Source organism: Rhinatrema bivittatum, chromosome 1, assembly GCF_901001135.1.
Source record: "Rhinatrema bivittatum chromosome 1, aRhiBiv1.1, whole genome shotgun sequence".
In the NCBI taxonomy this organism is placed as follows: Eukaryota; Metazoa; Chordata; class Amphibia; order Gymnophiona; family Rhinatrematidae; genus Rhinatrema; species Rhinatrema bivittatum.
This window is the reverse complement of record NC_042615.1, coordinates 728,798,068-728,811,940: the sequence shown is the minus strand read 5'-3', so window position 1 is coordinate 728,811,940 and position 13,873 is coordinate 728,798,068. Positions and strand designations below refer to the sequence as shown.

General features: G+C 40.9%; 1 protein-coding gene across 3 annotated transcripts in view; it reads right to left on the bottom strand.

Moving 5' to 3' along the window:
- Positions 1-13,873, bottom strand: part of MOCS2 (molybdenum cofactor synthesis 2) — an 84,122-nt gene that overhangs the window by 62,876 nt on the left and 7,373 nt on the right. For all 3 annotated transcript variants that reach the window (XM_029577557.1, XM_029577537.1, XM_029577548.1), the window contains exons 3-4: positions 12,907-13,028; positions 12,095-12,241 (exon numbers count right to left, since the gene is read on the bottom strand). In XM_029577557.1, the coding sequence (XP_029433417.1) occupies positions 12,115-12,241; positions 12,907-13,028 (249 nt within the window). In that variant the 3' untranslated portion in view covers positions 12,095-12,114. The remainder of the gene's footprint in view (positions 1-12,094; positions 12,242-12,906; positions 13,029-13,873) is intronic.

The following is a 13,873-nucleotide window of genomic DNA, read 5'->3' as shown; positions in this document are numbered from 1 at the left end:
TTTTTGCCACAGGAATGTGGTTATGGCAGTTAGTGAGGCTGGGTTTAAAAAAGAGATATGAATTAACTGCTATTAATCAAGTGTCAACTTACAAGTGAATTTTCAAAGGCCTATGTTCGTAAAAACCAGGGTTTACTTGCGTGATCCGGCCTTGTGTGTGCAGTATGCATTTTACTATAACCCCAGTACACGCACAATTGCTGGCTGAAGGAAAAGGTGCAGCCCAGGGAGCGTAGTCTGGGCGGGGAGGGGAGGGTCGGGTTGGGACAGCACCATTAGCCGTTGTCCCGGTGAAGTGCGTGCCAGCAGCTGCAAGCAGATTAATTCTGCTCCGGAGAAGCAGTAAGCAGTCAAAGAAAAAAAGAAGTTAGGAAGGGGTTAGGGGTCAGCAAGGAGAGGAGAGGGGAATGGGTAGGAAGGTTAAGTAGGGGTATAGAGCGGACTGAGAGGGAACTGGGGACGCCCTACTCCTGTCTCCACGCGTGGGCTTTTAAAATTCCCTCCCCCCCCCCCCGTGCGCGGAGGAGGCCATCTGCCTGCACATGCACGTACGGATGTTAAAATCCACCGCGTATGTGCGTGCGGATACCGTATTTTATATCACACGTGCGCTGATGCGCCTGTATTATAAAAACAGCTGCATCTGGGTCTTAAAATCGACCTATTAGGGTTATAGCCACTGTTATTACTGGGATTAGTAGCATGGGATCTACTTAATGTTTGGGTACTTGTAACCTGTATTGGAAACAGGATGCTGGGCTTGATGGACCCTTGGTCTGACCCAGTATGGCAACTTCATGTTCTTATGTTCTTAGCACTGCAGTTTAGTAAATCTTGCAAAGATTTTCTCCTGTGAAACAAACAGTGCTTCCAGTGCTTTTACCATAGCTTAGTAAACAGAGCCCATAGACTGTAAGCACTCTGGGGCCTGGGAAATACCTATTGTACCTGAATGCAACTTATCTTGAACTACGAATGAAAATGTGTGAGTTATATACAAATAAACTCTATGCATATGCATCTGAAATAACTCTGCAAAAATGAAATGCTTGAATTTTACAAAGACAAGCAGTGTTTTAATAATGGGTGCAATTTTAAGTTTTCTAACCGAATATTGAAGATGAGGAGTAGCAGCAATGGACTGACACCGTTAATTTTTATTTCTGATTATTGGAGGTGGGGGAAGAGTAAGCAGGGGATGTTATCTTGTGTGGAATTTAGTGATTGCTTGTTGTGCGTGTCAGGATTATTTTGAAAAGTTGGTTTGTATTGTTTTGTGCCTATATTTATTAGATCTAATCACCATTTTATTTTATTGTACTTTGCTTTGGTCAGTAAGCAAATAATAGTATATATGTATATATATATATATATATATATATATATTACTTAAATTTAAGTGGTTATATATATTATATTATCAGTTTTTAAGCTTACTTAAAGAAAAGGTGGCTTACGAGATCACTATATTTGTGTGGGAACCCCTCCCACACTCACAAATAACTTTTGTACTTGGATGTCCTATCCATAACAAATTTTCAGGGCATGTCAGGGGAAATGAAGATTCTGACAGGGATTGGATTGCTTTTTTGGATTCACACATATCTGTGACCATGAATGCGCATCCCAGAAAGTAGGCTACTTTTAGTTTTGGGTGGAATGTCTTGCTTAATTAGTCGTGTTGTCACCATACATGTTGCCACATTGCAATTCTCGAACAAAATAACCAGATCTACAAATCTAGAGATACAATGGAGCAAAACCATCTGCTTTGTCAATACTGACCTGGGTCCTGGCAGGTGGCAACACTAATAAAAAAGACTTACTGTCTCACATGAAGAATACAGCCCCATTCTCCCTTAAGACAGTAATTTTGCACAGTCAAACATGGAACAAATATCTCATGTTCACAGAATAAAATTATCTATATAGAGTAACTTTAGTCTCTTCATGCTCAAGTTTAACACTGTAAGCTCTTTGGGCATTGAACCTATAAAGATGTGACTGATCATGCAGAACACTTTGTCTAGTGAAAGTATTCTTGAAATGCCAAGTTCAGAAACAGTCAATTTCATCTGCCATTTTGATGCCCAATTTTCCAGTCTTACAAGGTCTTCCTGCAAGTTATCACAGTCTGCTTGTGATTTAACTACTCTGAAGATGGGTTCCCGACCCCTGTCTTAGGCCTTCTGACTCTTGTATCATCTGCAAATCTGATTACCTCACTCGTCATATTTCTTTCTAGATCATTTATAAATATATTGAAAAGTAAGGGTCCCAATACAGATCCCTGAGGCACTGCCCACTCCCTTCCACTGAGAAAATTGTCCATTTAATCCTACATTGTTTCCTGTCTTTTAGCCAGTTTGTAATCCACGAAAGGACATCACCACCTATCCCATGACTTTTCACTTTTCCTAGAAGCCTCTCATGAGAAACTTTGTCAAACACCTTCTGAAAATCCAAGTACACTACATCTACCGGTTCACCATTATCCACATGTTTATTAACTCCTTCAAAAAGGTGAAGCAGATTTGTGAGGCAAGTCTTGCCTTGGTTAAAGCCATGCTGACTTTGTTCCATTAAACCATTTCTTTCTATATGTTCTGTGATTTTGATGCTTAGAACACTTTCCACTATTTTTCCTGGCACTGAAGTGAGGCTAACTGATCTGTAGTTTCCCGGATTGCCCCTGGAGACTGGAGGATTAGCTATCCTCCAGTCTTCAGGTACAATGGATGATTTTAATGATAGGTTACAAATTTTTACTAATAGGTCTGAAATTTCATTTTTAGTTCCTTCAGAACCCTGGGTTCTATACCATCCAGTCCAAGTGATTTACTACTCTTCAGTTTGTCAATCAGGCCTACCACATCTTCTAGGTTCACCGTGATTTGGTTCAGTCCATCTGAATCATTACCCATGATAACCTTCTCCGGAACGGGTATCTCCCCAACATACTCTTTAGTAAACACCAAAGCAATAAATCATTTAATCTTTCCGCGATGGCCTTATCTTCTCTAAGTGCCCCTTTAACCCCTCAATCATCTAACGGTCCAACTGACTCCCTCACAGGCTTTCTGCTTCGGATATATTTTAAAAAGTTTTTACTGTGAGTTTTTGCCTCTATGGCCAACTTCTTTTCAAATTCTCTCTTAGCCTGTCTTATCAATGTCTTACATTTAACTTGCCAACGCTTATGCATTATCCTATTTTCTTCTGTTGGATCCTTCTTCCAAATTTTGAAGGAAGATCTTTTGGCTAAAATAGCTTCTTTCGAGAGAGATCCAAGATGGCTCCCTGAGCTGTCGCATACGCAGACGCTCTCGAATTTTTCCTGTTTTCTTTGCTTTTCCTAAAACAATTGGAATGCCTCACAAGAGAAACGGTAAAGTGAGGGTATACCCACCCGAGCCCTCACTTCCAATCGGGCAGTGTGTAATTTCCCAGTATGCGACGCCAATACCACAATTAGGGGTCTTAAGCCCCACTGGCGGGACTGGAGCAGGAGTAACGTCGCCGCCTGGGGAGATATCACTGACCCTACCAGAGTTGCAAGAACAGCCGAGAGCTACCCCTCCAAGCCCCACCGAGCATACTGAGTCGCCTGTGGATGATGTCACAGTTCCGACTCAACTGGGTGGATGTCTCGATGAGGCAGCGGACCAGGAGAGTTTTCTACCTCCCCCCACGACTCCGAGGAAGCCGGCACATATTGGAGAGGGCGCCGAGAGAGTACCACAGGGACTATCAGCGGGAGAAGGAGAAAGTGAGGTAATGGGAGGTTTGAAATGCTCCCTTCAGGTAATAAGACCGGCTGTAATAACTATGGAGTCCCTTTGGGATTTGATAGTGGGGATGACCAAGGTAGTTAATGAATATACCCGAAAAACGGATGAAAACTCCTTGAAAATAACTTCCTTGGAAAATCAAGTTAAGATAAAGAATGAAGAACAAACTAAAGATTTAGCACAAGTGAAAAATGATTTAAAACAACTTACTGAATCAAGTGCGGCGTCTATGAAGGAACAAGCAGTTTCAATGCGGAGACTTGAAACTGTGGAGAATTATTTAAGGCAATTAAATATAAGGGTCTTGAATTTTCCCAAGGTAGTTGGTGAAGTACCGTTAATAACATTTAAAAGGTATCTAAAGGAAATTTTAAAGATCCCGGAAGAGCAGAAACCAATGCCGAAGAAAATCCTATTCCTGAAACAAAGACAAAGCCAAATTCTGATATCCCTGATAGGGGATATGGGAGACTTTGAGAACTTGTCTGAGTATCTAGAAAGTTAGGTCTTGAAGTGCTGGAAAGATCGGTCTTGTTTGTTTCATAATATTCTGAGTATGATAAAGCTTTAATTATGAAGTATTACTTCAAAGTAATAAACGTTACCTATCTAGGAGGGCTAATCCTTATATTTCCTGATTTATCCAGAGTAACTCAGTTACACAGGAAAGATTTCTTAAAAATGCGCCCAGAGGCTCGTGCACTGGGCGCGGAATTTCTTTTGAGATATCCAGCAAGATGTGTAATAAAATACTCTGGAAATGTCTATGTGTTTTGTAATCCTGAGCATTTAAGGGAGTACTTAAACGCCAAGATAGTTAACACCGTGAATTAAAAGATATGCTCGTGCAGAATTAGTGATGGTATAACAGGAGAGTTTTGCCTTTATTAATTTGTTTTCAATTTAACTCCTCTTGTGATCTATCTCTCTCCCACAATATTTCCTGGGAAAATGTGACAGTTAATGTATTTCCATTCCAACTCCTCGCTTCAGCCCCCTCATACAGCCCAAATCTCTCATGCTAGAGACCTCGGAGTAATCCTTGACAATCGCTTAAATTTAAAGAAATACATTAACAACATGACAAAGGAAGGCTTCTACAAACTGCAAGTCCTAAAAAGGCTCAAACCCCTCCTGTTTTTCCATGACTTCAGGACTGTCCTCCAAGCCACGCTCTTTGCCAAGATTGACTACTGCAACACACTCCTTCTGGGGCTTCCACTCTCCTCCACTAAACCTTTGCAGATGCTCCAGAATGCAGCAGCTAGAGTCTTGTCTAATACAAACCGCAGACAGCACATCTCCCCCATCTTAAAGAACCTTCATTGGCTTCCAATAAATTATAGAATCTTACACAAATCCCTTACCATAATCCACAAAACGATCCACAAACACCACCCACTGGACCTCCAATTCCCCCTCAAACTCCATTCCTCATCCAGACCCATCAGAGAATCATACAGAGGATCTCTCCATGTGCCTCCTAACAAAACTTCATGCCACACCGCAACCAAAGAATGAGCATTCTCGATAGCAGGACCCACTATTTGGAACAATTTACCTCCTGACCTCAGACAGGAACCCTGCCTACAAACATTTCGAAAAAAACTTAAAACCTGGCTATTTTGCCAAGCTTTCCCTTAATCTATTCAATTTCGGAACTCTACATCTCAAGCCTACCTGTCATCTTACATAGCGAATTCCTTTAATCACAATGGTTATCCCTCTCTACTTCTCTTTCTTCTTCTAATCCCAAGTTTGATCTCCTTGTTATATGCAACTTTCTACCTCCTCTGATTATTCTACTGTTAAATGGTTGATAAAATGTTTACCCCTTGTTTCATGTAAACCGATTTGATATGACCCCTGTCATGAAGGTCGGTATATAAAAAGAATTAAATAAATAAATAAATAAATAAATAAATAAGTGGAATATATTTTCTTATGTGTTAACCTTTTGCTGAATTTCTAAGCAAAGTTATCTTTGTTTGTTATTATAAAATGTAATAATCATTAAATTAAAAAAAAAACACGCTTCTTTCACCTCCCCTTTTAACCATGCCGGTAATCGTTTTGCCTTCTTTCCACCTTCTTTAATGTGTGGAATACATCTGGACTGTATTTCTAGGATGGTATTTTCTAAGAATGACTACGCCTCTTGTACACTTTTTACGTTTCTAGCTGCTCCTTTCAGTTTTTTTCTTACAATTTTTTTCATTTTATCAAAGTTTCCCTTTGAAAAGTTTAACATGAGAGCCATGGATTTGCTTACTGGCCCCCATCCAGTCATTAATTCAAATTTGATCATATTATGATCAATATTGCCAAGCGGCCCCACCACCATTACCTCTCTCACCAAATCCTGTCCTCCACTGAGAATTAGATCTAAAATTGCTCCCTCTCGTCGGTTCCTGGATCAATTGCTCCATAAAAACGTCATTTATTCCATCCAGGAACTTTATATCTCTAGCATGTACCGATGATAAATTTACCCAGTCAATATTGGGGTAATTGAAGTCTCCCATTATTACCGCACTACCAATTTGGTTAGCTTCCCTAATTTCTCTTAGCATTTCACTATAAGTCTCAATATCTTGACCGTGGACGGTAGTATACTCCTATCACTATAGTCTTCCCTGACACACATGGGATTTCTACCCATAAAGATTCAATTGTGCATTTAGTCTCATGCAGGATGTTTATCCTGTTGGACTCTATGCCATCCTGGACATAAAGCGCCACACCGCCTCCCGGGTGCTCCTCTCTGTCAATGCGATATAATTTGTACCCCGGTATAGCATTGTCCCATTGGTTGTCCTCCTTCCACCATGTCTCTGAGATGCCAATTAAGTCTATGTCATCATTCACTGCTATACATTCTAATTCTCCCATCTTACTTCTTAGACTTCTGGCATTAGCATACAAACATTTCAAAGTGGTTTTTGTTTGTATTTTCATTCTGCTTTTTAATTGATAGGGATAAGTTAGAATTTTTTAGCTTAGCTGAGTTTTTAGTTACAGGCACTTGGACTACTTTTCTTATAATTGGAACCTCACTGTCGGGATACCCTAATTCTAATGCATTATTAGTATCCTTTGAAGATACCTCTCTCCGAACCATGCACTGCTAAGTGACTGTCGGCTTTCCCCATTGTTCTAGTTTAAAAGCTGCTCTATCTCCTTTTTAAAAGTTAGCACCAGCAGTCTGGTTCCACCCTGGTTAAGGTGGAGCCCATCCCTTCGGAAGAGACTCCCCCTTCCCCAAAGGTTCCCCAGTTCTAACAAAACTGAATCCCTCTTCCTTGCACCATCGTCTCATCCAAGCATTGAGACTCCGGAGCTCTGCCTGCCTCTGGTGAACTGCGCGTGGAACAGGGAGCATTTCAGAGAATGCTACCCTGGAGGTTCTGGATTTAAGCTTTCTACCTAAGAGTCTAAATTTGGCTTCCAGAACCTCCCTCCCACATTTTCCGATGTCGTTGGTGCCCACATGTACCACAACAGCCGGCTCCTCCCCAGCACTGTCTAAAATCCTATCTAGGTGACACGTGAGGTCCGCCACCTTCGCAGCAAGTAGGCAAGTTACCAGGCGATGCTCACGCTCATCAGCCACCCAGCTGTCTACATTCATAATAATCGAATCACCAACTATGACGTCCGACCTAACCCTTCCCTCCTAGGAAGTAGGCCTTGGGGAGATATCATTGGTGCAAAAGGACAATGCATCACCTGGAGAGCAGGTCCTTGCTACAGGATCCTTTCCTGCTGCATCAGGTTGATGCTCTCCAGTCATGAGACCTTCTTCCTCCAAGGCAGCACCAGGGCTGCCAGTCTGAAGTTGGGAGTTGGCTACTATGTCCCTGAAGGTCTCATCTATATACCTCTGTCTGCCTCAGATTCTCCAGGTCTGCCACTCTAGCCTCCAGAGATCGGACTCATTCTCTGAGAGCCAGGAGCTCTTTGCATCTCATGCACATGTACAATTTCTCACCGGCGGGTAAAAAATCATACATGTGACACTCGATACAAAAGACTGGGACGTTCCCCTCTTGCTGCTGGACTGCTGCCTTCATCTCAAATTTGTTCAGTTCCTACTTAAGTTTTAGGTTGCTATGGGAGTAGGAATGTGTCTAATTAATGTCATTTAAATGTATTAGTGAATTCACTATATGTCTAGTAGTGGCCTACAGGGGAATGATCAAACTCTCAATAAGGTGTTTTTTTATTTTTTTTTTAAAGTGGCACCTGCCTATAAATTAAAAGGATGAGTTAGGGGTGGGTTGGGAAATACAAACAGTCTAACTTCAGTTAGTCAGCCAGAGTGACTCACTGCTCTCTTGATTAACAAATGTTGGTACCTAATCAAACCAAATCACACTACCTCAACACTTTTCCACTTTTAAAAATAAACAGACTATCTACTGCTTATTAGCGGCCTTACTGACTATTTAAAAATACAGTCTAATTTCTGTTTATTTGCTGCCTTACTGACTATTAAAAGCACAAACACACTAAATAATATTGCCAAATAGTTAACTTTGCCCCAATACTTTAAAAAAAAGACAATGTCCTACGCAAAAACTTACTGATTCCTTTCAGCCACCAGCAAGGTGATGCTCTACTCTCAGTGCTCCCACTGGAGCACTATCATTAAAATCATCCATTATATCTGAAGACTAGAGGGTGGCCAATGTAACCTCAATATTTAAAAACGGCTCCAGGGATAATCCGGGAAACTATAGACTGGTGAGCCTGACTTCAGTGTTGGGAGAAATAGTGGAAACTATTCTAAAGTTCAAAATCACAGAGCACATAGAAAGACGTGGTTTAATGGGACACAGTCAGCATGTATTTATCCAAGGGAAGTCTTGCCTCACAAATCTGCTTCATTTTTTTGAAAGGGCTAAACATGTGGATAAAGGTGAACCGGAAAATGTAGTGTATTTGGATTTTCAGAAGGCCTTTGACAAAGTCCCTCATGAGAGGCTTCTAAGAAAACTAAAAAGTCTTGGGATAAGAGGTAATGTCCTTTCGTGTATTACAAATTGGTTAAAAGGCAAGAAACAGAGAATAGGATTAAATGGTCAATTTTCTTAGTAGAGAAGGGTAAACAGTGGAGTGCCTCAGGGATCTATACTTGGACTGGTGCTTTTTAATATATTTATATAAATGATCAGGAAAGGAATATGATGAATGAGCTACTCAAATTTGCAGATGATACAAACATTTTCAGAGTAGTTAAATCACAAGCAGATTGTGATAAAATGTGGGGAGGACCTTGTGAGACTGGAAGATTGAACATCCAAATGGCAGATGAAATTTAATGTGGACAAGCGTAAAGTGATGTTTATAGTGAAAAATAACCCATGCTGTTGTTACATGATGATAGGTTCCATAATAGGAGCTACCAACCAGGAAAAAGATCTAGGCATCATAGTGCATAATACATTGAAATTGTCGGCTCAGTATGTTGCGGCAGTCAAAAACGCAAACAGAATGTTAGGAATTATTAGGAAGGGAATGGTGAATAGAATGGAAAATGTCGTAATGCCTCTGTATCGCTCCATGGTGAGACCGCACTTTGAGTACTGTGTACAATTCTGGTTGCCGCATCTCAAAAAAAGATATAGTTGTAGTGGAGAAGGTACAGAGAAGGGTGTCAAAACGATAAAGGGGATAGAAAGGCTCCCATATGAGGAAAGGCTAAAGAGGTTAGGGCTGTTCAGCTTGAAGAAGATATGATAGAGGTCTATAAAATCATGAGAGGTCTAGAATGGGTAAATTTGAATTGGTTATTTACTCTTTCGGATAACAGAAGGACTAGGGGGCACTCCAGGAAGTTAGCAAGTAGCACATTTAAAACAAATTGGAGAAAATTATCTCATTCATGTACAATTAAGCTCTGTAACTTTTTGCCACAGGAATGTGGTTATGGCAGTTAGTGAGGCTGGGTTTAAAAAAGAGATATGAATTAACTGCTATTAATCAAGTGTCAACTTACAAGTGAATTTTCAAAGGCCTATGTTCGTAAAAACCAGGGTTTACTTGCGTGATCCGGCCTTGTGTGTGCAGTATGCATTTTACTATAACCCCAGTACACGCACAATTGCTGGCTGAAGGAAAAGGTGCAGCCCAGGGAGCGTAGTCTGGGCGGGGAGGGGAGGGTCGGGTTGGGACAGCACCATTAGCCGTTGTCCCGGTGAAGTGCGTGCCAGCAGCTGCAAGCAGATTAATTCTGCTCCGGAGAAGCAGTAAGCAGTCAAAGAAAAAAAGAAGTTAGGAAGGGGTTAGGGGTCAGCAAGGAGAGGAGAGGGGAATGGGTAGGAAGGTTAAGTAGGGGTATAGAGCGGACTGAGAGGGAACTGGGGACGCCCTACTCCTGTCTCCACGCGTGGGCTTTTAAAATTCCCTCCCCCCCCCCCCCCGTGCGCGGAGGAGGCCATCTGCCTGCACATGCACGTACGGATGTTAAAATCCACCGCGTATGTGCGTGCGGATACCGTATTTTATATCACACGTGCGCTGATGCGCCTGTATTATAAAAACAGCTGCATCTGGGTCTTAAAATCGACCTATTAGGGTTATAGCCACTGTTATTACTGGGATTAGTAGCATGGGATCTACTTAATGTTTGGGTACTTGTAACCTGTATTGGAAACAGGATGCTGGGCTTGATGGACCCTTGGTCTGACCCAGTATGGCAACTTCATGTTCTTATGTTCTTAGCACTGCAGTTTAGTAAATCTTGCAAAGATTTTCTCCTGTGAAACAAACAGTGCTTCCAGTGCTTTTACCATAGCTTAGTAAACAGAGCCCATAGACTGTAAGCACTCTGGGGCCTGGGAAATACCTATTGTACCTGAATGCAACTTATCTTGAACTACGAATGAAAATGTGTGAGTTATATACAATAAACTCTATGCATATGCATCTGAAATAACTCTGCAAAAATGAAATGCTTGAATTTTACAAAGACAAGCAGTGTTTTAATAATGGGTGCAATTTTAAGTTTTCTAACCGAATATTGAAGATGAGGAGTAGCAGCAATGGACTGACACCGTTAATTTTTATTTCTGATTATTGGAGGTGGGGGAAGAGTAAGCAGGGGATGTTATCTTGTGTGGAATTTAGTGATTGCTTGTTGTGCGTGTCAGGATTATTTTGAAAAGTTGGTTTGTATTGTTTTGTGCCTATATTTATTAGATCTAATCACCATTTTATTTTATTGTACTTTGCTTTGGTCAGTAAGCAAATAATAGTATATATGTATATATATATATATATATATATATATTACTTAAATTTAAGTGGTTATATATATTATATTATCAGTTTTTAAGCTTACTTAAAGAAAAGGTGGCTTACGAGATCACTATATTTGTGTGGGAACCCCTCCCACACTCACAAATAACTTTTGTACTTGGATGTCCTATCCATAACAAATTTTCAGGGCATGTCAGGGGAAATGAAGATTCTGACAGGGATTGGATTGCTTTTTTGGATTCACACATATCTGTGACCATGAATGCGCATCCCAGAAAGTAGGCTACTTTTAGTTTTGGGTGGAATGTCTTGCTTAATTAGTCGTGTTGTCACCATACATGTTGCCACATTGCAATTCTCGAACAAAATAACCAGATCTACAAATCTAGAGATACAATGGAGCAAAACCATCTGCTTTGTCAATACTGACCTGGGTCCTGGCAGGTGGCAACACTAATAAAAAAGACTTACTGTCTCACATGAAGAATACAGCCCCATTCTCCCTTAAGACAGTAATTTTGCACAGTCAAACATGGAACAAATATCTCATGTTCACAGAATAAAATTATCTATATAGAGTAACTTTAGTCTCTTCATGCTCAAGTTTAACACTGTAAGCTCTTTGGGCATTGAACCTATAAAGATGTGACTGATCATGCAGAACACTTTGTCTAGTGAAAGTATTCTTGAAATGCCAAGTTCAGAAACAGTCAATTAAGGAAACCATTTTTATTTTTTAAACCCACAAGCAAACAATGAAGAATCCATTTCGGACAAAAGATGAAAATGCAAACGATATTATTAACAATGTCACTTGCATAATATCTGCTGACCATACTTTTCACCAATTTACAGCTCTATAATCAACAGAATGGCTGATGAACAGAAGAAAGCCAGGTGGGGGCAAGCACCCAGAGGTAGAAAAAAGAGGACACCATCTATGGAGTCCAACGACCTAGCAAAGATAAAGGAATCCATCAGAATCCTCAACCTGAGAGCTCCACGCTCGCCAGCTGTTTATGAAAAGAAACTAGAGATACCTGAATTCATCTGCAGTGAGCTAACCTCCACTGATAGGGGGAATGATGGCGACCTCGTCACCTGGCTGCAGGAAGAGAAGTTGATCTCCAATGATGACATATTCCTGACAAACAGCAAGGACGACGTGATCTCGTATGGCAGCGAGTCTGAAGGGAAGGTAAGAGCAAACCGACTAAATCAGTCAACAGGCATTACAATGGGCATCTTATTTAATGAACACTATAAGTAGTAATCAAACAATTGCAGTGATAATTAGGGCACCAAGCTTGGGCAGGCTGGACAGAGGTTAGAAGATCCCAGCATGCCCTTGCTTTGGAAGTATGTGTGCTGCATGGGTATTCAAGACCTTATTTATATCTAAGCAATACAAAATGTTTTAGGCTACAGCATACTTCCGAGAGCTGCGACTTTAGTTGTTATTCTTTACTTTAATAAACACAAAACCCCCACACTATACCCCACTAATTCAAACTGAAGAGATGTGGGTTGCAACTCTGGGACAGGAGCCCTACAGTTTTATTGTTTGTCTGATGTCACCATGAGGGAATGGAAAAAATTAAAGTTTGCTGGTGCACACAGAATGGCGGGACCACTTGGAAAATAAACACTAGGGCTCTAAAATCTGAGAAATAATCATGGTAAGATATATTTGGGCTCTTAGTCAACTGCATAAGGACTAGGAAGCATAAATACCCAAGGTGGAGTCTCTTGGGTCCTTTTTCAGCTAATGACAATGAGCTGCATTGCTTTTCGGATTGTAAATCCCTAAAAGCTCCCACATGTGCTATTCATTAATGGTCATAAACACTACCTTGGATGTCGGCTCACTATTTCTTCCCAGAGCTGTTTAGATGTTATTTGCTGTGCTACAGAAATGTGTTCCGAGCGTACATCAGCTAGCTCAGCACTTTTGGCAAAGTACAGCACAAGCACCTGACAAGAAAAAAGAACAAACAAACAGTTCAACTTTTCTCTTAGAAGCCATGTCCAGATTTGATCAGTACTTTACATCCCAGCCCCCACCACCCTGTGTGCAACCATTTCCACCCTGCTCAGCCAGCAGTTTAGGGCTCTGTTCTGCACCAGATTGCCAATGACAGCTGATGCCCACTTTTGACACAATCCTGTATGTTTAAAAATAAATACAGTGTTAATGTTTTTACTTTCTTTTTTTTTGTGTATTAAAGCTAAGCACAAAGTAGTACACTACTTACTATTTGTTAACTATTACACCAGCTAAAGGATGCAAGAGTAACTGAACATTGCACTCGGCCATCAGGAGACAGATACACTCCCAGAGAAGGCTTGAAACCCGACTGATTACTGATCTTTATCAATCACTGATTAAGCTACTCGTTTTACTTTTTTTTTTTTTTTATAAATTTGTACATTTTACAAATCTGGTAGCCTCATGTAATTTCTTATGCTAGGAAAAAACTCAATACTCATCCCTATCTCCAGCTCAATCCAACCTCAGATCTCCCCTCCTTTTGACCCAAACAGACCAAACAGTCTCAGCCTTTACCCCAGCCTACTTTGACCCTTATTCCTCGTTTCCACTTCCTACCCATCAAACTCTGGTGTGGTGTGCCTTCATAGCTGTTCCTCTGCCTCCTTTTGGTCCCATGGCTCCACAGACTGTATAAGCATGAGCTCTTTGTAAAGTAGGTGTGTCTCGCTGTAAACAGCACCCCCTCATGGACAGAGAAAAATGGCCAGTCCCTGACAACCAAACCCTCTGCAACAGAAGCAAGGCTAACTCTTGACATTGGGACTGA